The sequence below is a fragment of the Narcine bancroftii genome, chromosome 12 (assembly GCF_036971445.1).
Source record: "Narcine bancroftii isolate sNarBan1 chromosome 12, sNarBan1.hap1, whole genome shotgun sequence".
Taxonomy (NCBI): domain Eukaryota; kingdom Metazoa; phylum Chordata; class Chondrichthyes; order Torpediniformes; family Narcinidae; genus Narcine; species Narcine bancroftii.
In genome coordinates, this window is record NC_091480.1 from 55,149,403 (window position 1) to 55,177,109 (window position 27,707).

The following is a 27,707-nucleotide window of genomic DNA, read 5'->3' on the forward strand; positions in this document are numbered from 1 at the left end:
GGAACGAGACTGAAATATACCTTAAAAAGTTGTCCAGAACATAGGAAATTTAATTTAGAGCTGCTAATCTAAACACATTGAAATAATACCCTTGGGATGCTGGTTATTGAATTACTTGACTATCCTTTGGATATCTGCCACAGACATAATCTGATTTTTGGCTATTGTTAATTGTTTACTGTGAGCCTTTAAGCAGTATGAAGGAGGAAACTAATACCCTGATACATCATGACAAAAATCATTCATTTTTGTTCATTGTGTTAACTTTAGGATGCAATGTGCTACTTTCAACAAACACTGCCAAAGGATTACATGGACTATTATTTTATTTGGAATTTGTGGGATATTGCTGTGAGCAAACGGGCAGTTGTCCTTGGCTACAACAGCAAGTACACTTCAACAGTAAGCCATTGAACATTAAGTACTTGGAATGTCAAGGTTGTAACAAAGTACTATGCAAATTGATTCATTATTTTCAAAGTTTAACATTAAATTACACTATATAGTGTGGTGATTGTGGTGCCCATAAGACAAAGAGGAATGTTCATCCATTGAAAGGATTTTATGGTGGTCTTTAAATAACCAGAGGCATCTTCATGAATCATCAGGAAAGGCAAGTAGGGCCTCTGTTTAATCTCTCATCAGAAGGGAGCAAAACTAGGTGAGAAACACATTTTTCAAGTTCATGCTGACCACCGTGTACCATCTAAACACAATTCCATATTGCCAAAATAAGTGATCAGAGTTAAACTCTACATTCCAGTGCTGTCTGTATGTAATCTGCACATTTTCCCTTTTACCAGTTTGCTAGTTCTCAGGTTAGTTGATCATTGTAAATTATCCTGAGTGGAGGTGAGCAAAATCAGGGTTGTGAATGGGCGTACGAGAGAGAGAGAGAGAGAGAGAGAGAGAGAGAGAGAGAGATACAAGAAAATAGTGGGAAAATGGGATTGCTCACAAGAGCAAGCATAAGCAACTGCCAAATGGCCTCCTACATCATTAAATACAAAAGTATAATTAAGGGGGGGGGGGTAACTAAGTGCAAATTAATAGTATTTTTAAATTCATGTAGAGCATCTCTGAATTACCATATTTTAAATGATTAAAATCCCAGAAGTATTTGCTTGTTATATTGGGTAAGTAAATTAAAAAAAACTTGAAATATTTAAATTTGTGGCTGTAAGTGTCCTCACACCTGTTGTTATGCTTTTAAAAGAAGCCTACTTGTTGACCTAAAAAAAGTGCAATTAGTGAAAAAACATGAAGGTGAGAATTTCTCTCAGGGAAAAAAATTGCCATTTTTGTGAATCCTGTTAACTTCTAGCACACTTTTAAAAAATATTGCACAAAAGATCATAGAAACGAGATATGCATGGAGATTTGAGATTGTCCTAATGTTGGATGAATTACAACAAATCAGTGCTATCAACTAGAAGCTTCAGGTCATGGCATTTATTCAGTTCTATGATTATCTCAGAAACCTTCAATTATATAAATATTTACTCCTCATGTAAATCTACAGACATCATATCTACAGACAGCTGCTTACAAGATTACCTTGGATCACTAAATTGCAGTTGCGTACCTCAGGACAGAAATCAAGTTGACCAAATGTTTGCCTTAAAGACAAGCTCCACAGTTCTAACAAAAAGTTAAAAATTTTAACAACAATGTTATATGTTCAAAATGATCCACCAAGCAGTCATATCAGAGAGGCAAAGACATTTTAATGAACTGATGTGTTCCAAAACACTAGGCTGATATCCACAGATTAAATTAATTCAGACATCAATACCACACAGTACTTTCTGCAGGGGATTTGTTGTGCACGGACCTAAAAACATTAGCTGTTTGTCATTTGGACCCATTTTGTCAAAAGTATACAAATGCGGAGAAAAATAGAGAACCGATATCTTCCACTATCACAAATATACAACTTCCTCCATCCAGTAGATGGCTTGCAGTATTTTCACCAATGGCAACAGTGAAAATATATCCTTTATTTTTATTATCTCTAATTTAATTTGTACTATTGTAGTTGGTGTATCTTACATACCTGTTTCGCTGCAGCAAGCAAGAATTTCTGTGCATATGTACATTGTACTTGTTTAATTGACAATAAACTAATTATCTTAAATGCAATCATTGAAGTTAACCTGAAGAGGCATCAATTATGCCATTCATCCTGTGAAAAGTTGCTCCTTCCTCTGGTTGCATTTGTCATTTCTTTCATCAATGCAGAGTAAACATTCTATTTAATGTCACCTGTTACTAGAGTTTTCACAAATGATGCTAATCTCAGAAAACTAAACTTTGTGTATTTACTATATTTTTTCATCTTTGTGTCTCCAAGGATTTCAACTATGCAACGTCAGGCGACTGCCACCATGAAACGGGACTTACTCAAACATGCTAATTTAGCTAGATACCTTGAGTGAAATGGTGTTCGCAGTGCAAAATAGATATGTAACAGAACTGGGATAATGCAGCCCACTTAACAATGGTTGATCAATGTTACTAAGGTAACTTGGAAACAAATAATAAAGAAGGGCTGTAATAAAGCACAGCAAAGACTCAAAAACAGTAGATAGTGATTGGCAATGCAATGGTATAAGAACAAGTTACAGCACGCACCAGGAAATATGATAGGTACTGCATATTATGCACCTGATTATTTCTTAAATTATTTAAGCTTTTTCACCTTCAGCTCTCTGCCCAAGCAATTATAACACAGCAACTCAAAGAACCTTTGAGGTTCATATTTTTAAAAAACTTTTACTTCCTTGAACTTGTGCAGTTCAAAGTAGTCTACTACACAATACTCAATCTCTTAACTATCTTATCTGACAAAGTAGCAAATCTGGCATAATGGTGGCAGAGTTGAAAGTAATTTCCTGGAGACCCATGGACAATCTAGGCTTGCACCAGTTGAGTAGCGAGGGAGAGCAGTCTTCCCAGGAGATAGTGCTTTCAGGTGACACCCAAGAGCATCAAGGAAACAAGCTACTATTCAAAGTAAAATTCTGATTTATCCACCTGTTCCCTGTAATTGAATAAGAGGCTGGAGTTAGTGTGGCAACATCTTTACATTACAAAGCAACTATCAATACATTGTTCCAAGTTTCAAAAATAAGTGCATCATAAAGTCCAAGTGACCAGGCCAGCAGTTAAAAAAAATCACTGAGATACTTGGCCATTAAGGTCCCAACAGCTTCCTACAGGATTCTGATCTTTAGCTTGTTTTTCCAAGGAAGAGGAGTGCCCACTAGAGGCCAACTGGACCCATCATTAAAATACACAGCTTGGACTCAAACTGACCCAAATGTAGCCACATTGTCATTTTAAATGAAACCTCATGCATGGATTCTAGGCCGACCAAACCATTTTTTGATCTTTGAGCAGAAGATTTAAAAAACATCTGTGACTGATACAGGGACAGTCAGGAAGTCTTTTCTCCTCTTTTTCAAATTCCTGTTTGGTCTCACTGTCTCATCATGACACCCCACATCTCCATCCTCTAACCCTGTCCACTTGCTTATCATCAAAGTTCATCACTCCACCAATGGCAGCAATGCCTTCAGCTATTGAAAATGCAAACTAATTCTCTTCTTAAAATCATTTATTTTGCTACCTCACTTTCTTCTAACACTATTTAAAACTTCCCTTTCAACCAAATTTTCAATCATCTGCTTTCAAAGCTCCTTGCATTATAGCATTAATTTTGTCACACACAACACACATATCATATATTTTGGTGTACGTTGACTCTTGAAACCCTCAAAAAGCACTCAAAAAAATCAGAGATCATCTTGGGTCACCTTATATGCCAGATACAAAAATGAGACCTTAATTTCAACTCAAAAAACCGTTCAACATAGATTCAGTGTACAAGATGACCCGGAAGCATCTCCCCATCACTCCCCGACACATCCCCACCGCCAACATAACCCACCCAGACATTTTACAATTGTAGGGCCAGAGGTCCCTGCTCCTGCCCGGAAGGCTGAGATCCCCACTCCTGCCCAGGAACTGATGCCTCCCAAGCTGACATGTAGCCGTGGTTCCCGCACTTAGCATACTTGGGAAGCAAGGTGGCTTCTTCGATGCGGATGGCACCGCATCCAATGTTGAGAATGGAGTCGCTGTTGCTGAATCTGGCTACAGCCAATGCTGAAGAATTGGACCCAGCACTGTTTGGCATCTTCCCAGCCAGGAGCAAAGTTTTTTTTTTCTTGCTTGCTTAATTTACAGATTTGTTATTTGGCGATTGAGGTGTTGCAACAAAGTTTGGGTTGTTGCTGGGAGGCCTGGACACCAGTCTCTGACACATTCCTTGCAAAAAATTGGGGGTGAGGGAGGGTCAACTTATACATCTGACATGATAAAACAATGAAAACGAGGCTGAAAATGGGGACCGTCTTATATGGTACTTTACCTTAGTCTCCACTCATCTAACTGGCATCTAGAGTTAAAAAAAATTGTGGTCAGGTTGATCCCTGCAGTGAAAAATTAACAATAACCAGAGAGCTTTCAGAACAGTGAAGTTCAGGAAGAGAATTAACTGCATGGAAGGCTTTGCCAATAAGGGATGTTGATATTAGGCATGGAACATTCTGATACCCAGTATCATTAACAAATATACACAAGTCAAGCAAAACTACATGATAGCATACAGGTCAAAATGAAAAAGGGTATAATACATTTTTATTCCTTTCTGTGTTGCAGCATCATGGTTAAAAGGAGTTGAACATGACCACTGTTCCAAAAATAAATACATGGAGAAGGAATTCAAATCAATGTTAAAGAGATAAACAAACTTTAATATTAGTCACTTGATGGGGACAGTATAGCTTGATTAATCCTTCTATATTTCGAGAGTTTATGCCAAAAACTGTACAGGGGAGAAAACAGTGAGGGGGGTTAGTGTCCAAATGTAGTAACTGCACCAATTTACAATTTTGCTCTATACTCAATCAATCAGACATCCTTCAAATTCCCCAAAAGTGCTGCGTAATTAATTCTAGTTTCTAGGGTTCAGATTTCCCCCCCCCCCCCAGATCTATACCAACAAAACAAAATTACACTTTGAAGCAAACACAAGGCAGCTACAAAAGGAATATGGATAGGTTAGGTGGAAAGGGAAATAGCTTGTAAATTGAAAATAATGTCAGGAAATTGCAAAATTGTCTGCTTTGGCAGAAAAATAAAACATTTAAATGGTGAGACATTGTAGCAGCTGAGATGGAAGGATCTGGGTGTCTAACCACACAAGTCTCAAAAGGTCAGCATGCAGATCCAGCAAGTAATATGGAAAGCAAACAAAATGTCATCATTTATTATAAGAGAAATTGAATGCTTCCATGTACAAGACCACATCTGGACGGTCTTCTTATTTTAAAATGTTAATGTATTTGAAGCAGTTCAGAGAAGGTTTTCAGGACTCAAATTGAATGGGTTATCTTGGAAAAGAAGCTTGATACAGCTTTATAACGCTCGAGCCTAATATGCTTGAGCATTCATAAAATGTGGAGTAGGGACACTTGATTGAAATATACAAGACCCTGAGGGATCTTGAAAGGGTGAATTTGGAGAAGAGGTTTCCTCATGGGAGAAAATCTAGAATGACTGATCACTTTTAAAAATGAGGGGTTGCCTATGAAACAGATGAGGCACCTTCTTAGAGCTTTGACTTTTTTCCATAATTCTTCCCCCAAGGATGCCAAAAGTAAGTTGGTTTGAGTATATTTAAGAAAGTCAAATAATAGTTGCCAAAGCCCTGGCAAATAATTGGTGAAACATTTGCCGAAATTAATAAATAAGGATCAACCAGGCTTTGTGCAAAAAAGGCAGGCGGCAGACAACGCAAGCAGGCTGCTGAGTAGAATGCATCTGGCACAGTCAAGGGATGAAAGAAACGTAGCTGCAGCCCTGGATGCAGAGAAGGCATTTGACAGATTGGAGTGGAACTTCTTGTTCAAGGTGCTGGAAAAATTGGGACTGGGGCCAACTTTTATAAATTGGATAAGGGCATTGTTCCACACGTACAAGGCTAAAGTTGTGACCAATGGGCAAATTTCTTCAGCCTTCCCACTGTCAAGAGCCAGTAGACAAAGGTGTACATTATCTCCAGCTCTATTCATATTAGCTATGGAGTTGTTGGCTGAGGCCATACCCCATTATCCAGACATCAAGGGATTTAGGGTAGCCCAGGAAGAACACAAAATCAATCTATTTGCTGATAATGTGCTGATATATCTGACAGACCCAGAAATTCGCCAGGCTGCACTCAACTTTGGAAGACTATGAAGGTCTCTGGGCATAAGATCAATTGAGGTAAGAGCAAAATCACTAAGGGGGAATTGTAGTCAATATCAAGAGAAGTCATTTGAAATGGCCGCAAAATGGGATCGAATATCTAGGAGTTAGGGTGGTCAACAACCTAAATAATTTATACAAGCTAAAGTATACCCCCTTGCTCAGGAGAATCGAGGAAGACTTAAAAAGGTGGATGACCCTGCCTATCATGCTAGTGGGCAGGGTCAACATGTGTTAAAATTAATGTGTTGCTAAGGCTTCAGTACTTCTTCCAGACTCTGCCCGTGGTGCTGCCCTGGGTATTCTTTCAGAACTTGCATTCACGTTAGTAGGTTTTTGTGGAATGGCAAGGTAGCCAGGGTCTCTATGGAAAAACTAACCTGGGACTTTAGCCTGGGTGGCTTAAGGTTACCAGGCCTTAAGAAATATTACTGGGCAGCCCAGTCGAGGTATATCACCTCGTTATTTGAGGGGAGGTATACCATCCTGGGCATAAATTGGTCTGCACACAGTGGGTGAAAAGGAGACTTCATTTAAAAGTGGGACACTAAATTATTATCTGGTTTAAAAAAAAAGACAGCCCCAAATTAAAACACAATTTCTATATGGAACAAAATTAATCAATACAGAGAGTCTAAAGTGGGCTGTCCCCAAAAAAGCCCCCAACTCCAAATAGATCAGTCACTTTGATAATGGACAACAAGATCCTGGACACCTGGGGCCAAAATGGATCAGGTGTATTGAGGACTGTGACGAGCAGGAGGAATTAATACAATTTGAGCGACTCAGAAATAAATAGGACGTCAAATAAGATGCTCCTCTGCTACCTTCAGATAAGATATTTATTGAGGGATAAATTAGGTCCATCCATGAGTTTACCAATGTGCAGTGACATAGGGATCCTGATCCTGAAGGAGAACACAGGGAAGTTCATTTCAGCGATGTATTTCTTACTCCAAGCAGAAGGCCCTAAACGGGGCCTTCACAAATCAAGGAAAAGGTGAAAGACAGATTAAGGAATAACGATGGATGAGCAATGCTGGTCAGATCTGTGTCAGAACTGCATGACCGCGATTATTAATGCGTGGTATAGGCTGGTGCAGTACAACTTTCTCCACCAGCTATACTTGACACCGCAAAAATTGAATAAGGCTAAACCAGAAATTTCAGACCAATGCTTTAGATGTAGCATTGCGACAGGAACCTTTGTGCATGCAACCTGGACACGTACCAAGGTGAGACCTTCTGGGTGGAACCAGGCCAAGCCCTAGGGAAAAAAAAAATCATAGGTGAAAAATTCCCTCAAGACTCAAAGCTGTATGTACCGTTAATGAAAAAGATCAAAGCTAATTTGATTAAGTGGAAGGATCTTCCTATAAATTTAATTAGAAGAATAAATACAATTAAAATTAATATATTTCCACGTATACAATATTTGTTTCAGTCAATTCCGTGTTTACTTAAGAATTTTTTTCGAGATTTAAATAAAATTTCCGAGAGTAGCTTTGAATGTTAACTTGGAAATATGCATTAGGGGGATTACATTTACCACATTTTCAAAATTATTATGAGGCAGCTCAACTTTAATTTATTAGTTTATTAATGGATTTGGAACAGCCCCCTAGTTGGGCTAAAATTGAGATGGCGAATATTTTTGAATTTGAAATACATCAATTTTTGTTTCGGTGGAACTTAAATTTATTACAATATAATGTGCCTATACTAAAACATTTAATGAAGTTATGGATGAGGAAAAATAGAACAATAGGTTCTAAGGGTAAATTATTGACTTTAATACCGTTATAGAATAATCAACTTATTCCTATTTCAATGTATAATCAATGTTTATTACATTGGAAATCTAAAGGTATAAAAAAACTTGGGGGATTGTTTTAAAGAAGGTAAATTTTTATCCTTTAATCAAATGAGGGAAGATTTTGGTATTAATGAGAATTCTTTATTCGTTTATTATCAACTTTGATCCTTAGTAAAACAAATATTTGGTAGAGATATGATTTTACATAAATTGACTAAATTTGAATCTTTTCTTCTGATTGTACCAAAGAAGGGATATATTTCATTGATGTACCAAATATTACAGGAGAGTATGGAAAAAAGGGATGGGATAGATCTAAGATTAAATGGGAAAAGGATATTAACTTTACTTTTTCTGAGGATGACTAGTTAGATATTTGTCATGGTAGTGTTCTTCTTCTTTGGCTTGGCTTCGCGGACGAAGATTTCTGGAGGGGGTAAATGTCCATGTCAGCTGCAGGCTCGTTTGTGGCTGTCAAGTCCGATGCGGGACAGGCAGACATGGTTGCAAGGGAAAATTGGTTGGTTGGGGTTGGGTGTTGGGTTTTTCCTCCTTTGCCTTTTGTCAGTGAGGTGGGCTCTGCGGTCTTCTTCAAAGGAGGTTGCTGCCCGCCGAACTGTGAGGTGCCAAGATGCGCGGTTTGAGGCGATATCAGCCCACTGGCGGTGGTCAATGTGGCAGGCACCAAGAGATTTCTTAGGCAGTCCTTGTACCTCTTCTTTGGTGCACCTCTGTCTCGGTGGCCAGTGGAGAGCTTGCCATATAACACGATCTTGGGAAGACGATGGTCCTCCATTCTGGAGACGTGACCTACCCAGCGCAGTTGGATCTTCAGCAGCGTGGATTCGATGCTGTCGGCCTCTGCCATCTCGAGTACTTCGATGTTGGTGATGAAGTCGCTCCAATGAATGTTGAGGATGGAGCGGAGACAACGCTGGTGGAAGCGTTCTACACACACACACAAAATTTTTTATTGTTCACAATATGTACTTTTTTTTAAAAACTGTATGTAATAATCTTGTTGAACGAATAAATAAAGTTGTGAAAAAAAAGACCCAAAGCTGTTCCTATTGGGAAATAGGATGGACATTTAGGCTGAAGAGGAAGCTGTCCAAATTCCAAATCCAATTTGTAATGATCGCATTGGCAAAGATCTGACTCTCATTTGGGCATTGCGCACTGGAATGATGAAATGCAAAGCTATGTTTCCCTGGAGAAAATGACCTTTAATTTAAGGAAAAACTAAAATTTTGGCAATCATATTTAAATTTTAAAGGAGCATAGTTATAGTGTGGATCTGTGTATCTCACCACCCTGACTCTCCTGTCTATCATTCTACTAAGGGAGGGGCTGGGGGCCCAATCAAGTAAAGTCAAGACAAATCCCTGATGTGTTCCCAACCTTTGTTGTGGGTGTCTTGAATGTTGTACGCAATTGTGGTCTGTTGAGTGTGGGGAGGGGGGAAGAGAGAAGGAAAAAAATGACTATCTTGACAACAAATTTTATATATAATGGCTAACTGTAATTTGTGATTGATTACTGGAAATTGAGTTTGAAAATCCAAAAATAAAATATTCAAAAAAGTCAAATAAACTTTGTAAGACAAAGGTCGAAAGGTTACTACAGGTAGAGTGGCACGCAGTGGTAAGGTTACCGACAGTTTAATCAGGATCTTGTTAAATGGCAGTGCAGGGTCAAGTGATATCATGACCTATTCCTTATAGGTCTTGGCCAATCACATTTCAGTCTATTGCTGGATTATTGAAATTTAATTTTTCTTTGCACATGGACAAAGTAAATGAAAAGAAAAACTGTGTCCATGTGAAAAGGTTAACAAAATGTCAGCATCTTGCAGTTCCAAATAATTGGCACAGCCTTCCATGACAGAACAGAAAGGAAAAAATAAATAAATAAACAAGCAGCCTCTAAATCTCTAAATAAGGGTAACAGCCAAAATCTTTGGCGAGACAGTAACAAAACACCATTATGACCCTCACCTATTTACACAAATTATGTACGTCAGTGAAAGGTAATTTTATCAAAGTGAAAAACAAGAGAATTTAAAAAGTTCTCAATTCATGCGATCTGTATTTTCTCAAGCCCAAACTAACCAAAAAAACTGTAATTGATGCACTTGTGAATCAATTTCCATTTTTCAATTTAATCTTAGAAGAGATCTCCTATGGCTTAATTTTTTTTCTCCAATAGCCTTAAATTTTTGATAATGCTACTGCAATAACTGTCTCCTACTATTTTGGCCCAAGATCTAATGTTTTCAGACATCACACACAAACCCAAATTTATCATAAACTGCTGAAAAACAGCAATTTACTGTCAGGTCACTCATCTGAGTTCCACTGGTAACATATAACCTGTCACATGGTTGGTTAGTCAGTGACCAAACTGGCTCCCCCACCAGGCTTGCCTGGTGCAGAGGGTGGCTAGACACCCTGCATGATGAAAAACAAGACCTGTCAAAGGGTGGACAAACCCTCTCGTAGGGTGAACGGCCATCTAGCAAACACGTGGTGTGAAGCGCGGAAAGGGCATCCCTTGCATCGAAGCTTGTTCTGGCCATTCACTGCATCAACTTCCTCCAGCCGTCTTGGACCTCACCATGCCGCTGGATCTGGGAGGGGATGTTGAAAGGGTGGGTCTGGACCTGTGCAACTCCTATTTACCCAAATCCATTCACGCACATGAATGTTCCTTTCTGAGGAGTGGGGTATCCTCATATCAAACCCCACAAACTGACTAAAGGGGTCCAACATCAACCTACAGATGGATAGCCAGAAGAACCCCATTACCACCCACAGCACTTATCTTTATATTTTAGAACCATAGAACATTACAGCACAGAAACAGGACCCTTTGGCCCTTCTAGCCCATGCTGAATCACTTTTTTGCCTAGTCCCACTGACCTGCATTCAGTCCATAGCCCTCCATACCCCTCTTTTTCTTTGAACTGTAGTATTGATACCATTGTAAAATCAAAACTTATTATGAGCCCACTTCCAATCAGGACAAAATTCATTCCCAAGAGTTCTTCAAGGTCAAAAATTTTTGCCAATCCTAAGATACCAGAGAGAATGATAAGGAAATGCTGCCTTGACCCACTGCAGTCCTTCTAAAGATGTTCCCAGTTCTATGAGGTGGAATGTTCCAGAATTTAGGCCAGCAACAAATATATTTGCCATTCAGAATGATAATGCACTACCATAGAGGCCAGAATTTTCAAATTACATACTGGCCTACATATTATAGGCAGATCAGAGACTCTTAACTAACCACAGGCCAAACTCAAGTCCTCATTACAGAATTGGAAAGACCATCAGTCAATTCCTCCTCTTCAGTATTTACCATCATGGCATGATTTTCTATTTGGACAACACAATTCTTTCACTGTTAGGATTTTTCAAAAAACTAATTGTACAGATTTACAGTTTTTCATATCCAATGGGTATTGAAGAGTCGTAATGGCTTCAAAGTAACAAAACCACCATCAATTTGGGCAGAAGCAGCTTTCTTAAAGCAAACAATGACCTGCTGGAGGAACTTAACAAGTAGAAATGGCCAGTCAACATTGCAGATCAGGATCAAGACTCATCAGCTTTAGCTTTCTTAAAGCAAACAATAACCTGCTGGAGGAACTTAACAAGTAGAAATGGCCAGTCAACATTACAGATCAGGATCAAGACTCATCAGCTTTAGCTTTCTTAAAGTGGTGGAGAGTTGAGAACTTAATATTAGTCAGAATACTGCTAGATAATACAGTGGGTTTTAAAATAGCTCAAAACAGTGCTACAAGAACTTTAATCTTAAAAGGTTGTATCTATTTACTTTGGAACAACATGGAGATTAGAAAGCATCCCAAGTACAAGGCAAATGAAGTAATCAAAGGCCTGGCTTGTAAACTTATTATTTAAATTATTTTATTCTGACAGACTAGGCAAGATGAAGGGACATGCATTGAAATTATGTGAAATTAACAGACTGGATGGTTGGAGGTTCTCATTTTCCTCAATCAGTAGAATACATTTGTGACCAGTATAGTGTGCAAGTCTTCAAAAGAACTGGCCTGTTCTTAACTGGAACAAAGATTGCATCACAGAAAAGCCATAAAGGTCAACAGATAACAAGTGTATGGTTTATGTTGTCTATTTTCATTACCTGGAGGGACATGTGGTGCAGAAGGAACTTTTAGGAATTTTTCACAATGCACAAAATAACTATAATGAGAAAAAAAATTACAAGGGGAGCACATACCATTTGGGCAGCATGGTTAGCACAACGTTGTTATAGCACCAGCAACCCAGGATCAAATCCAGCGCTGTCTGTAAGGAGATTATATGTTCTCCTCCCACCCTTCAAAACATACTGGGGCTGTAAGGTCAAGTAATTGGGCAGCACGAAAAGGCCTGTTATCATGCTGCAAGGCTAAATTTTAAAATTTAAAAGATAGGATCAAATGAAAGCAAATAGCACATCATTGCACAGAGATGGCAGGCCAGTAGGTTGGACAGAATATTATGAAAAAACAAAGAATGATGAAACGATCAAGAAAAGCTAACTAGAAATAAAAGCAGAAAGCAAGAGTTTCTATTGATATATACAGAAATCTACAAACTTCTGTAGGTAAATCATTTAGAAAGCTAACTGTTATTGTTTATTGCAAGGAAACGGAATGCAAAAGTGGGAAGGTTTTTCCTCAATTATGAGACAAAGTTTCGAGCAGTGTGTAATTTTAGTATCCTTAAATTTAATGAAGAATGTCAATGCATTGGAAAAAGTTCAAGTAGGAAATGGACTAAAATCTGGATGAACAAATTGTCTTACAAGGACAGATTGGACAGCCTGGACTTGTATTCTCTAGTTTAGTAATTTTTTAAATAAATTTCTCAGTTTTTACATTTTTAAGATGCTGTCTATTGTAAATGATATTTGCTCCATGAAAAGATGTACCATTCTTTAAAAAAAAGCTTGCTAGAGAATTGTAGACCAGATTCTACAACCAAATCTGTTCCAAGCTAATGTGTATAGTCTCAGTCCAATGAATTAAATACTGGAGAAATGTACTCAAGGTTAATTTCAAACTTTCTATTAGTCACAATTTATTGCACAAAGTCACCAACATGATTATATGTTGGATTGAACAGCTTTCCCCTATACATACAAAAATTAAAGCAATCTGATATTTGGCTAGTCTTAAACGGAATGAAAATCAGGGATAAGCACTGAGCCTGAGCAGAGAAAAATTGGAGTTAATTAGCCACAGGATATCAAATGTATCATTACGCCAATGTTACTAACATGATTTTAGTTTTTGCATCTTCCTAAAACCATGTAAAAAGCTAGTCCATGCAAGTTGATAAAGAGATTTATTAATCCTGATCCTATGACATTTCATTTCATGGGTGATTATTCACTACTTTCACCACAGAGAACATGTCTACTTAACCTTTACTTTGGAGAGTCTCAATTCTTTGTTCTAGAAATGTGCTTCTATTCCACATGTCAATTTCAAAGTGAAAGCTCAGAATACACAAGATCTAATTTTACCCGAGATCAGTCTCCATGCTCATATAACACTGACTTTCAAATATTACTTATTGCGTGTACGTAATTACTCTCATTCTTTTCAGATTTATTGTCAAAGTACATACATGACATCACATACTACTTTGAGATTCTTTTTCTGAAGGCGAAGCAGAATTACCACTTATCAGTAGAGCAAAAAAAACTGTACACAGCATATACATGTAAACAAATAAAGAACTGTAAACAGATAACAAATGTAAACAAACCAACTAAATACTTCAGATTTAGTGAATAAGCCAATTTTAAATTTGTATTGTTTTATTTCAACTGTCCATGAAAAGTTGCTAGATAATATAGAATGCATTAGTATTAGACTTGGAACTGGAGAATAATCATTTCTAACTAGCAGGAGAAATAAACAGTATGAAGGATTTGCTCACAATAATTTATAATCACCTACTTTACTCTGAACCAATGTCATTATATTGTAGAGAAACACAACAGCTGCAGATGCCGTAAATTTTAGTCAGTCTTGATAAAAGGTCCACGAGCAAGCTAAATAAATGAACAAACAAGACCAGCAGTTGGTGGACTCGTTAAAACTCGTGAGGTTTTTTTTAAGTCTCGCGCGCTACAGTTTTAAGGCCTTCAAAAATGCCGCCCCCATGCGCCGGAAACCACGTCATCGTGATGCAAACGCGCTACCTGCGCACGTGCGAGCCCTGAGCCTGTCGGAAAAGGCAAACTGTGCGGTGTCATCTTTGCTGTAGCTGCTCTGCTGACACGTGCATAACACACGGAGTTGGTTCACCCGAGCATCAACTGTGTGTGCTGCCACACAACACCCCCCCCCCCCCCAGAACTGGTGCTAGTGTCGGTTTTGTTCAAAGTTTGCACAGTCCTCAGTTTAGGGGGTCTACCCCTGTGCTTGGCCAGCTGGTGTGAAACCTCATGGCTAAAGTCCAGGTATGCCAGTTTCAAACAGTCAATGGTGAAAAGTTCTTCCTTACCTCCCAATGTCCAAAGTGAATGTAGAGCTGTTGTTGCAGATTACCTTGGATAAGTCTTTGGGTAAGAGGGAGGGGTTTTGTTCTTAGTGGACCAGTGGTTTTGGTGCAAGGTTGCCCATTCTTTCGTGGAGTCGTTGTAGCACTTCAGTGCCTTCGAGGTCATGATGTGTGGTCAGCAGGAACTGTTATGGGTGCACCATACACCATCTCAGCCGATGACACCTGAAGGACTTCCTTCGGGGCTGTGCGGATCCCAAGGAGGACCCAGGGTAGCTCATCCACCCAGTTGGGGCTCGTCAACCTTACCATGAGGGCTGATTTGAGATGCACGTGAAAGTGTTCAGCCAGGCCATTGGATTGGGGGTAGTTGGCTGTGGTGTAGCTGTGTGCCAAGTAGACTGGCTAATTCTGACCAAAGGGCTGAAGTGAACTGGGCACCTCGGTCTGTGGTTAAATGCACTGGAATGCTGAAATGGAATATCCACAGCAGGGCTCTGATGCAGGAGTTGGCTGTGGTTTCAGTGACAGGGACAGCCTCCGGCCATCTGGTAAACCAGTCGACAATGGTGAGGAGATTACAGTAGCCCCGGGATACTGGTAAGGGGCCCATGATGTCGACGTTTATATGGGCGAACCTGCGGGTCAGCGTATCAAACTGCTGGATGGGTGCTTTAGTCTGCCTGTGGACATTGGCCGTCTGACAGTGCGTGTACATCCATGCCCATTTACTGACCTGTTTTCACAAGCCATGCCATATGAAATGAGAGGAAACCATGAAGACTGGTTTTATTGAAAGGGTGGGAATGCACTCCTTCGCGGAGCAGGGATTATGGGTCGGGGTTGGCCCGTGGCAGAGTAGTGTCCTGTCACCTTGATCTAGTTGTATGTCCTGCAATTGCAAGCTGTTGATGGTGGTGCGGAAAGCACTAGCCTCAGCATCTGCCTGTTGGGCCTGTGCAAGCTCCAAGTAATCAAGGCCTGGTGACAACATTTGAAACACGAGCCTTGAAAGGGCGTCCACCACTACATTGTCTCTCCCTGAGAGGTGATGGATGTTCGTTGTGAACTTGGAGATGTAGGCAAGGTGGCACTGCTGATGGGCTAACCAGTATTCGGAAACTTTGAAAAACGCAAAAGTAAAAGGCTTATGGTCTGTGAAGACCATGAATGGCCTCCCCTCCAGGAAATATCAGAAATGCCACACTGAGAGGTAAAATGCTGGCAGCTCCCTGTCAAAAGCTCTGTATTTCAGCTCTGGTGGTCGTAAGTGTCAGCTGAAAAATGCCAGGGGTCTCCAGTGGCCATCCATGAGCTGTTCAAGTACTCCCCCAATCATGGTGCTTGAAGCGTCGACAGTTATGGCAGTGGGGACATCTGTCCTTGGGTGTACCAGCAAGATGGGATTGGCTAGGGCATTTTTGGTTTGTTGGAAAGCTGCTGCGGCCTCGTCATCCCATGCTAGGTCCTTCTTCATTGCAGCCATCATGGTCAAGAGCGGGCAGATGATGCTGGTGACTGCTGGGATGAAACAGTTGTAAATATTGACCATGCCCATGAATTCCTGCAGGCCTTTTACTGTGTGCCGCATTCTTGAAGTCGAAGGGCAGGCGCAGGAACTCGAAGAGGTCAAAAGGAGTAATTATGGCTGTCTTCTTGACGTCGTTGGGGTGTACGTAGATCTGGTGGTAACCACGCATCAGGTTGACTTTGGAGAAGATTCGAGCACCATGGTAGGTGGTGAAATTCTGGATGTGGGGGACGGGATAGTGATCTGGAGTGGTGGCGTCGTTGAGGCGCTTGCAGTCCCTGCATGGCCGTCAACTGCCAGAGGCCTTTGGGACCACATGTAACGGTGAGGCCCAGGGGCTGTCAGATCTGTGGACGATGCCCAGTTCCTCCATGTGCTTGAGCATGGTTTGCCAGGTGCAGCTCATCTGGAGATAGCTGTTAGGCACGTGCATGGAGGGGTGGCCATGGTGTTGGACGCCATGCTTCGGCATGGTGGATGTAAATTGGGGCCTGAGGATTGACGAGAACTCGGCAAAAATGTGGCTGTATTTGTCAGTGAAGGATGTGACCGAGGCACTTGCTCTTCCTCCATTGGGATCCTCTACAAAAGTTTGAATAGATAGGTTTTTGTTTAATATCTTATCTAAAGGCCAACAATTCAGATAATCAGCACTCCTCCTCAGCATTGCACAGAGGAGACAACCTAGGTTAAGTGCTCAAGTCTCTGAAGTCAGAATTAAAACCCAAGAGACAAGAATGCCATCTCTTCAAAAACAATGTACAGTATCCCCTGATATCTGGCGCCTATGGGGATTGCTAGATGCCGGATAAGTGAATTTGCTGGTTGCTTGAGATTGTGTTGCATGGGTGGGCAAACTGACAGCTGGGGTGGGGGGGGGCAATTTTAAACTTTCTTTTTTAACCTACGGTATTTATTTTCCATGATTTTTTTTAGTAGGTTGCTTGAGGCTACCGGTTGAGTTCTGGATAATGGGGTTTTTATTTTATTTCATACTTTAAAATTCTGGCATTAAAAGAGCAATACATCTCCAAATGCTTCTATGGCTATTTCTGACCTTTGAGTGCCTGTAGTGTCATGTCTGCCATTCATTGGCACCTTTGGGATACAGACAGCAAAGAAAGTGAAAAACCACTTTAAAAACTGGCATTCACAACAACTGCAACAGTTGAAATATGCATCCAACATAGCAAATATACACAGGTTAGCTTCCCAAAATTCATTTTAGAAAGGCTACAAAAGAATTCTGTGGGTACTCTCATTTAATTCCATTACGCAATCACTGGCATTATAAGGAATATTGAGATTTTTTAAAATGTTCCTGACATACGCCTAACATACAGAAGTGAGTCAGAGAAATAGTTATCCATTGAAAATACAAAGGATATTCACCATTCAAAAGAATCAATAACATTAAAAAGCCTGAATTTAAAACATCACCACCAACAAATGCATGTGGGAAGCATCCCACGTTTCACACTTTCAAATTACAGAAAGCACGTGGACAGAATTGTAAAGATTGGAGAGGAAGCTCAGGTGCCAGTGAGCAGTTTTTGACAAACAACTCCCAAGCTCAATGGATTCAACACAAGCGATTTGTTTTTCTCTTCATTCTTCTAAAGCTGAAAGAAGATAATATACAACACAAGCAGTGGCAATAATGAGGACTGTAGTATCTTCAAAGTATCAAAAATAAAAAATCCTAAGATATTAACTAACAGAATTTGACACCAAATCAAAAGATAGTCTGATCAAATGAAGTAGATGAGGATGAAGGTTTCAGCAGCAGTAAAGGCAGGGGCCTCAAACAAGCAAGAAAAACTCTAAACATCACAAAACTGGATGCCATGGTCAACTGCCTTTGACACTTGCCTTCAAGATCAAGATTCATTTATTGTCATGTAATAATACAGAGCATGCTTCCCAGCTATCTAAGCAAATATTTAGATGGCTCCACCAACACCTACAACCCAAGCCTTGAACACGCTTCTTTCTCTAGGTCTTCATTTCCTCTCCAAGATAATTAATCAAGTATCAAAGAATCATTACATCATAGGTGGTCATCATTAAGCCTGTAGTGCCCATATTGGCTTTCAATTAAAATAAATTATCTCATACCTCATATTATTTCCATAGTCCAATTTTTTTTCATTCAAGTATTTTTCCCAATTGCTTTTTGACAACTGAAATTAAATATACTTCCACTATCTAGATCCTGTTCCCTCAACATGATTGCCATGAAACTGCTGACATCCTTTCCTGACCAGTGTTCAATTATATTGTTGATTGTTCACACATCAAACTCCATTTTTATCAATCCAGTCATAGCCATAGAAAAGTCTACAGTTGCTTTTCCTCTTAAATGCATCCAATTATCACTATCCTTGGACCTCCTTCTCCACATCAACAACCAGATCATGTAAAAGAATTAACCTACACATTTACTGACAATATTAACTCTACCTCATCACTATCTGTCTTGACCCTTCCATTGGTTGTCCATTATCAACTTGTTCAATTCTGTCCACCAACCAGGACTAGACAAGTAGAAATCTCCTCATACTAAATATTGAGATTAAGCCATAGCCTTATAAAACAGAAATGGACTCTTTTAGCACACCTCACCCATCCCAATCATGATGCCTATCCACACTAATCCCATTTAGGCTCATGTCCCTCAAGGCTCTTCGTGTCCAAGTACCTGCCCAAATGACCAATTAAACAATGCCCTGAGAGTCAGCCTCAGAATCATACACACCAGATAATGTACCAAATTTCTCCATCATAAATTCCTGGATGCATCTTATCCCAGTGGCTGGACACTACACAGAGGTGGTGGCTTTCTGGTATACAACTGGGACAGAGAAGCCCTTGTCCTCAACATCACCTCCAATGATCGAGCCACCATAATCCTCCAGAGTAGAGAAATCCAGCAATTCACCACCCTCTTCAGGTCTATGTGGGGGTAAAGTCCTCCATAGCAATTGTTTTACCTTGGACACCAATGTTATTCATTTGATTGATGTGTTCCCCAATCGTATTGCTTCTTTCAGTATTTTTATCCCATTTTATCTCATCTCTGTCCATACAGATTCCAATAATCATTCTTCTGGATGACTATCATTCTTCACCAGTGCCTTCATTTATCCCATATGATCTGAGCTTCCCACATCATCTATGTCACTTTGTCTACCTTTTCTAAATGCCAAACATCTAACTTCTTGGTCACCTTGCAACTTCTCAGTGAAAGCTATTGAGTCAAACCCATTTGCCTCTGAGCCAGTTTCATAAATCAAGATAAAAACACCATTAGTTTTAGTGTTTGCTGTTTTTCGTTGAATTGGCTATGTTTACTAATGCACTATTGCTTTTAAACTCTGTCTCTTCTATCCCACTGCAATTACTCACTCAAAATGCTATTTTGTTCTATGACCTAAACATTTCCTTTACATTTATAACCTTTTTGTCACAAGAACACCCACTCTCATATTTTGTTTAAAGATGCATTTGTCAAGACAATGTCCCCAAACTGATGTAATTGAAGTCCATCTCAATGCAACCACTTTTGTCCTCATACTGCAATCTACTAGTCAAATTCAGAATAAAGCACCAGGCCTGGATGGAATTACATTCACCTACTGAGAGAATGTGGGGAAGAGAAAACACAGACATTTACTACACAATAATTCTTCAGAGAAAGCTCCAGTGAGATTATTGGTGGATACCCATAGTTAAAAGGGGCATAGAATACACCCATAAAATTATAGACAAGTCAGCTTAACCCTTGTGACAGGAAAATATAATAGAACCTCCATTAAAAGTAAGAGAAAAAACATTCAGAAACATTAGGAATGTGAAAAGACAATATACACGTACAGTACTTCAAAAATAAAATCTTGGTTAACCAATCATTGAATTTCTTGGAGATAAGAAGCAAACAATGCTAATGCAGTAAATGTAATATCTTGACTTTAATAAAAATGTTTCAGGATATGCGACCAAAGATCAGAGAACACAGTATTGGGTGCAACTAGTAGAATGGATTGTCAGGTTGCTTCAATAGTGGAAGGTAGGTGGGCAATGATGGCACCACTACTGTTCATAATTTACATTTACAATTATAACTCAGGAATACAAAAAAAATTCTAAATTTGTGGATGATACGAAATTAGGGATTGGTCAGGGAGGAGAATAAAAGGAGAAGAGAGCAGAGTAAGAATAATCATCACCATTCAGGACTCCAACAAATTTCAGGCAACCCTCATAACAGGGGGGTTGAGCTCCTAGAAGCCAGCCATACGGCAATTTTCCATAACACAACACCCCTTGAATCCCATGCTACAAGTAAATATGCATTCCTACGGGATGTTATTCTCTCAAATGATAGCACCTCAGACACTACTTCATGGCATGGGGTTATTTAAGAGATTATTTGCCATTTTCCAAACCAAATCTGTTACGTGGCCATCAGCTGCATTTGGAGACAGGTGAGTGCATGAAGATACTGTAGTCAGGAGCAAAAAACAAAGCAGTGAAAGCTCTGATGAAATTTCACTGGTTTCTCTCCATGCTAAGTGTATCCCTTCGAAGACAAGGAAACCAAACCTACAGGTTTGGTGCGATCTTACCAAGCCTTGTTTAATTGTATACTTGCTTTGTTAAATACTTGTTGCATCTGTATGTTGGCTTTCATTGACTGGAGTACAAAAATAGAGAGACCCCTTTATACATCACTTTTGTTTTCCCCCTCAACCACCCCACCTCAGCACTGAAGTGGATAATTATATTTATCCACATTATAATGCATCTGTCAAACTTTTGCTCACCAGCTCAATTTGTTGGCCTCTGCACGATTCTCTTTTTTTTTTAAAAAAAACTTTATTTAAAGGAAAACAGAAACATAACATACAGTATAGTCAAAGAAAATTTTTCATTAATACCCATCCCGCCCTCCCACCCTTACAGCCAGCTCCCTTAAGGGGAGCAAAAAAAAAGAAAATATTAATTATATATATAGATATATCTATATATAAATATATATAGATATATAAATCTATATATAGATATAAATATATAGATAGATATAAATATATAGATAGATATAAATATATAGATAGATATAAATATATAGATAGATATAAATATATAGATAGATATAAATATAAATATAGATATAAATATAAATATAGATATAAATATAAATATAAATATATATATATAGATATAAATATATATAAATATATATATAAATATATATATAAATTATATATATAAAATATATATATATATAAAATATTTTTTTTTGGCCTGGAAGTCAGCCTGAAGAAAACTGAGGTCCTCCATCAGCCAGCTCCCCGCCATGACTACCAGCCCCCCCACATCTCCATCGGGCAAACAAAACTCAAAACGGTCAACCAGTTTACCTATCTCGGCTGCACCATTTCATCAGATGCAAGGATCGACAATGAGATAGACAACAGACTCGCCAAGGCAAATAGCGCCTTTGGAAGACTACACAAAAGAGTCTGGAAAAACAACCAACTGAAAAACCTCACAAAGATAAGCGTATACAGAGCCGTTGTCATACCCACACTCCTGTTCGGCTCCGAATCATGGGTCCTCTACCGGCACCACCTACGGCTCCTAGAACGCTTCCACCAGCGTTGTCTCCGCTCCATCCTCAACATCCATTGGAGCGCTTACACCCCTAACGTCGAAGTACTCGAGATGGCAGAGGTCGACAGCATCGAGTCCACGCTGCTGAAGATCCAGCTGCGCTGGATGGGTCACGTCTCCAGAATGGAGGACCATCGCCTTCCCAAGATCGTGTTATATGGCGAGCTCTCCACCGGCCACCGTGACAGAGGTGCACCAAAGAAAAGGTACAAGGACTGCCTAAAGAAATCTCTTGGTGCCTACCACATTGACCACCGCCAGTGGGCTGATAACGCCTCAAACCGTGCATCTTGGCGCCTCACATTTTGGCGGGCAGCAACCTCCTTTGAAGAAGACCGCAGAGCCCACCTCACTGACAAAAGGCAAAGGAGGAAAAACCCAACATCAACCCCAACCAACCAATTTTCCCTTGCAACCGCTGCAATCGTGTCTGCCTGTCCCGCATCGGACTTGTCAGCCACAAACGAGCCTGCAGCTGACGTGGACTTTTTACCCCCCTCCATAAATCTTCGTCTGCGAAGCCAAGCCAAAGATATATAAAATATTATATATAAATTATATATATAAAATATATATATATATATAAAATATTATATATATATTATATATATATAAATAAAAGATTTTTAAATGTTAACATTTCAAAGTATATCTAAATGCATATGTTTCAAATACAGTGACCACTTACTAACAAAAGAAGAAGAATTATCATGTAAAGTGTAAGTAATTTTTTCCATAATAACACATACTTTCAATTCATTATGCCAATGAGCTATATTAATCTCAGTATCATCTTTCCAAGTACTTGCAACACATTTACACGCTACTGATAATACCAAATGTACAAAAGCAATTTGAATTTTATCCAATCCCATTCTCCTTAACGAATAGAAATTTCCCAACAAGAAAATCATTGGATGAAACAGACAGCTCCCTTAAGGGGAGCAAAAAAAAAGAAAATATTAATTATAGCTATCTCTCCATAGCTATCTCTCCATAGCTATCTCTCCATAGATATAAATATATATATATATAGATAAAAATATATAGCTAAAAATATATAGCTAAAAATATATAGCTAAAAATATATAGCTAAAAATATATAGCTAAAAATATATAGCTAAAAATATATAGCTAAAAATATATAGCTAAAAATATATAGCTAAAAATATATAGATAAAAATATATAGCTAAAAATATATAGATAAAAATATATAGATAAAAATATATAGATAAAAATATATAGATAAAAATATATAGATAAAAATATATAGATAAAAATATATAGATAAAAATATATAGATAAAAATATATAGATAAAAATATATAGATAAAAATATATAGATAAAAATATATAGATAAAAATATATAGATAAAAATATATAGATAAAAATATATTTGTACTCGAGATGGCAGACGTCGACAGCATCGAGTCCACGCTGCTGAAGATCCAGCTGCGCTGGATGGGTCACGTCTCCAGAATGGAGGACCATCGCCTTCCCAAGATCGTGTTATATGGCGAGCTCTCCACTGGCCACCGTGACAGAGGTGCACCAAAGAAAAGGTACAAGGACTGCCTAAAGAAATCTCTTGGTGCCTGACACATTGACCACCGCCAGTGGGCTGATAACGCCTCAAACCGTGCATCTTGGCGCCTCACAGTTTGGCGGGCAGCAACCTCCTTTGAAGAAGACCGCAGAGCCCACCTCACTGAGAAAAGGCAAAGGAGGAAAAACCCAACACCCAACCCCAACCAACCAATTTTCCCCTGCAACCGCTGCAATCGTGTCTGCCTGTCCCGCATCGGACTTGTCAGCCACAAACGAGCCTGCAGCTGACGTGGACCTTTTACCCCCTCCATAAAGCTTCGTCCGCGAAGCCAAGCCAAAGAAGATTATATATATATAGATATATATAATATTTTATATATATAATTTTTTTATATATATATATACACATTTATATATATATATATATATATACACATTTATATATATATATATATACACATTTATATATATATATATATATACACATTTATATATATATATATATACACATTTATATATATATATATATATACACATTTATATATATATATATATATATATACACATTTATATATATATATATATATACACATTTATATATATATATATATATACACATTTATATATATATATATATATATATACACATTTATATATATATATATATATATATATATATATACACACATTTATATATATATATTCTTCTTTGGCTTGGCTTCGCGGACGAAGCTTTATGGAGGGGGTAAAAAGTCCACGTCAGCTGCAGGCTCGTTTGTGGCTGACAAGTCCGATGCGGGACAGGCAGACACGATTGCAGCGGTTGCAGGGGAAAATTGGTTGGTTGGGGTTGGGTGTTGGGTTTTTCCTCCTTAGCCTTTTGTCAGTGAGGTGGGCTCTGCGGTCTTCTTCAAAGGAGGTTGTTGCCCGCCAAACTGTGAGGCGCCAAGATGCATGGTTTGAGGCGTTATCAGCCCACTGGCGGTGGTCAATGTGGCAGGCACCAAGAGATTTCTTTAGGCAGTCCTTGTACCTTTTCTTTGGTGCACCTCTGTCACGGTGGCCAGTAGAGAGCTCGCCATATAACACGATCTTGGGAAGGCGATGGTCCTCCATTCTGGAGACGTGACCCATCCATCGCAGCTGGATCTTCAGCAGCGTGGACTCGATGCTGTCGACCTCTGCCATCTCGAGTACTTCGATGTTAGGGATGTAAGCGCTCCAATGGATGTTGAGGATGGAGCGGAGACAACGCTGGTGGAAGCGTTCTAGGAGCCGTAGGTGGTGCCGGTAGAGGACCCATGATTCGGAGCCGAACAGGAGTGTGGGTATGACAACGGCTCTGTATACGCTTATCTTTGTGAGGTTTTTCAGTTGGTTGTTTTTCCAGACTCTTTTGTGTAGTCTTCCAAAGGCGCTATTTGCCTTGGCGAGTCTGTTGTCTATCTCATTGTCGATCCTTGCATCTGATGAAATGGTACAGCCGAGATAGGTAAACTGGCTGACCGTTTTGAGTTTTGTGTGCCCGATGGAGATGTGGGGGGGCTGGTAATCATGGTGGGGAGCTGGCTGATGGAGGACCTCAGTTTTCTTCAGGCTGACTTCCAGGCCAAACATTTTGGCAGTTTCCGCAAAGCAGGACGTCAAGCGGTGAAGAGCTGGCTCTGAATGGGCAACTAAAGCGGCATCGTCTGCAAAGAGTAGTTCACGGACAAGTTTCTCTTGTGTCTTGGTGTGAGCTTGCAGGCGCCTCAGATTGAAGAGACTGCCATCTGTGCGGTACCGGATGTAAACAGCGTCTTCATTGTTGGGGTCTTTCATGGCTTAGTTCAGCATCATGCTGAAGAAGATTGAAAAGAGGGTTGGTGCGAGAACACAGCCTTGCTTCACGCCATTGTTAATGGAGAAGGGTTCAGAGAGCTCATTGCTGTATCTGACCCGACCTTGTTGGTTTTCGTGCAGTTGGATAATCATGTTGAGGAACTTTGGGGGACATCCGATGCGCTCTAGTATTTGCCAAAGCCCTTTCCTGCTCACGGTGTCGAAGGCTTTGGTGAGGTCAACAAAGGTGATGTAGAGTCCTTTGTTTTGTTCTCTGCACTTTTCTTGGAGCTGTCTGAGGGCAAAGACCATGTCAGTAGTTCCTCTGTTTGCGCGAAAGCCGCACTGTGATTCTGGGAGAATATTCTCGGCGACACTAGGTATTATTCTATTTAGTAGAATCCTAGCGAAGGTTTTGCCTGCAATGGAGAGCAACGTGATTCCCCTGTAGTTTGAGAAGTCTGATTTCTCGCCTTTGTTTTTGTACAGGGTGATGATGGTGGCATCACGAAGATCCTGAGGCAGTTTACCTTGGTCCCAACAAAGCTTGAAAAACTCATGCAGTTTGGCATGCAGAGTTTTGCCGCCAGCCTTCCAGACTTCTGGGGGGATTCCATCCATACCTGCTGCTTTGCCACTTTTCAGTTGTTCGATTGCCTTATATGTCTCATCCAGGGTGGGAACCTCATCCAGCTCTAGCCTTAGGGGCTGTTGAGGGAGCTGGAGCAGGGCGGAATCTTGGACTGAGCGGTTGGCACTGAAAAGAGATTGGAAGTGTTCTGACCATCGGTTGAGGATGGAGATCTTGTCGCTGAGGAGGACTTTGCCGTCTGAGCTGCGCAGCGGGCTTTGGACTTGGGGTGAGGGGCCGTACACAGCCTTTAGAGCCTCGTAGAAACCCCTGAAGTTGCCAATGTCCGCGCTGAGCTGGGTTCGTTTGGCGAGGCTAGTCCACCACTCATTTTGGATCTCCCGGAGTTTGCGCTGAAGATGGCTGCATGCGCGACGGAAGGCTTGTTTCTTCTCTGGACAGGACGGCTTTGTAAGGTGAGCCTGGTGGGCAGCTCGCTTCTTTGCCAGCAGCTCCTGGATTTCCTGGCTGTTTTCGTCAAACCAGTCCTTGTTTTTCCTGGAGGAGAAGCCCAGTACCTCTTCAGTGGATTGCAGTATGGTAGTCTTCAACTGATCCCAGAGGGTTTCAGGGGACGGGTCCGTGAGGCGGGTTGCATCGTCGAGCTTTGCTTTGAGGTTTGCCTGGAAGTTTCCTCTCGCTTCGTCTGACTGCAGGTTTCCAACATTGAACCTCTTTCTGGGGGCTTTATTGTTCCTGGGCTTTGGCTTGAAGTGAAGGTTGAGCTTGCAGCGAACCAGCCGGTGGTCAGTGTGGCATTCCGCGCTAGGCATGACCCTGGTGTGGAGCACATCTCGTTTGTCACTTTCTCGCACCAGGATGTAGTCCAGGAGGTGCCAGTGTTTGGATCGGGGATGCATCCAGGTGGTCTTAAGGCAGTCCCTCTGCTGAAAAAGGGTGTTTGTAATGACAAGCCGCTGTTCTGCGCAGAGCTCCATCAGGAGGCGCCCATTGTCGTTGCACTTGCCGACGCCATGCTTGCCCAGGATTCCTGGCCAGGATCTCGGGTTACCGATGGATCAATCAGGAGTCTTTGCGGGGGCTCTGGAGGCAAATCCACGGGCACTCAGTAGCTGAAGGGACACTCTCTTGCTTCTCTCTCTCGTACTGTAAGAAGTGCCAAGCAACATTCATGGTGACCCTTTGCCTGCCTCACAGCAAGCAGAAAGCAATTTTGTGTAATATTACATGTTGGAGGCGGCGGCCCCAGTCCGGGCACAGGGAGAGCAGCAGCGGCCCCGGTCCGGGCGAAGGGTAGACGGCGGCGGCCCCGATACGGGCAGGAGCAAGGGGGAGACGGCGGCCCCAGCCTCGGTCGAGTGAGGCAGGCGGAGGCCCCGATCCGGGCAGAGAGTGGGAAGCGGCGGCCCCAGTCCAGGCACAGGGTGAGCTGCGGCGGCCTCGGCCCCGGTCCGGGCAGTATGGACCGACCTAGGAGAGGAGGCAGGCCCCTCCAGCCCGGGTAAGAAACCTGCATAGGAGGCAGGCCCCTCCAGCCCGGGTAAGAAACCTGCATAGGAGGCAGGCCCCTCCAGCCCGGGTAAGAAACCTGCATAGGAGGCAGGCCCCTCCAGCCCGGGTAAGAAACCTGCATAGGAGGCAGGCCCCTCCAGCCCGGGTAAGAAACCTGCATAGGAGGCAGGCCCCTCCAGCCCGGGTAAGAAACCTGCATAGGAGGCAGGCCCCTCCAGCCCGGGTAAGAAACCTGCATAGGAGGCAGGCCCCTCCAGCCCGGGTAAGAAACCTGCATAGGAGAAGGCCACTCCGATATAAAACCTACGACCCAAGGACCTCGCTGCCACGTCCCAGCTTGCTTGGCCAC

The 27,707-nt window shown here is 40.8% G+C and overlaps 1 protein-coding gene across 8 annotated transcripts in view; it reads right to left on the minus strand.

Annotated features, from left to right (window-relative positions):
• Positions 1-27,707, minus strand: part of LOC138747011 (electroneutral sodium bicarbonate exchanger 1-like) — a 243,218-nt gene that overhangs the window by 184,036 nt on the left and 31,475 nt on the right. The window contains exon 1 of one of the 8 annotated variants that reach the window (XM_069905846.1): positions 14,130-14,286. The exons of the other annotated variants lie outside the window; for them this stretch is intronic. Coding sequence (XP_069761947.1) covers positions 14,130-14,150 — 21 coding nt within the window. The 5' untranslated portion in view covers positions 14,151-14,286. Of the gene's footprint in view, positions 1-14,129; positions 14,287-27,707 lie in introns of those variants that run through there. 8 annotated transcript variants of the gene reach the window in all.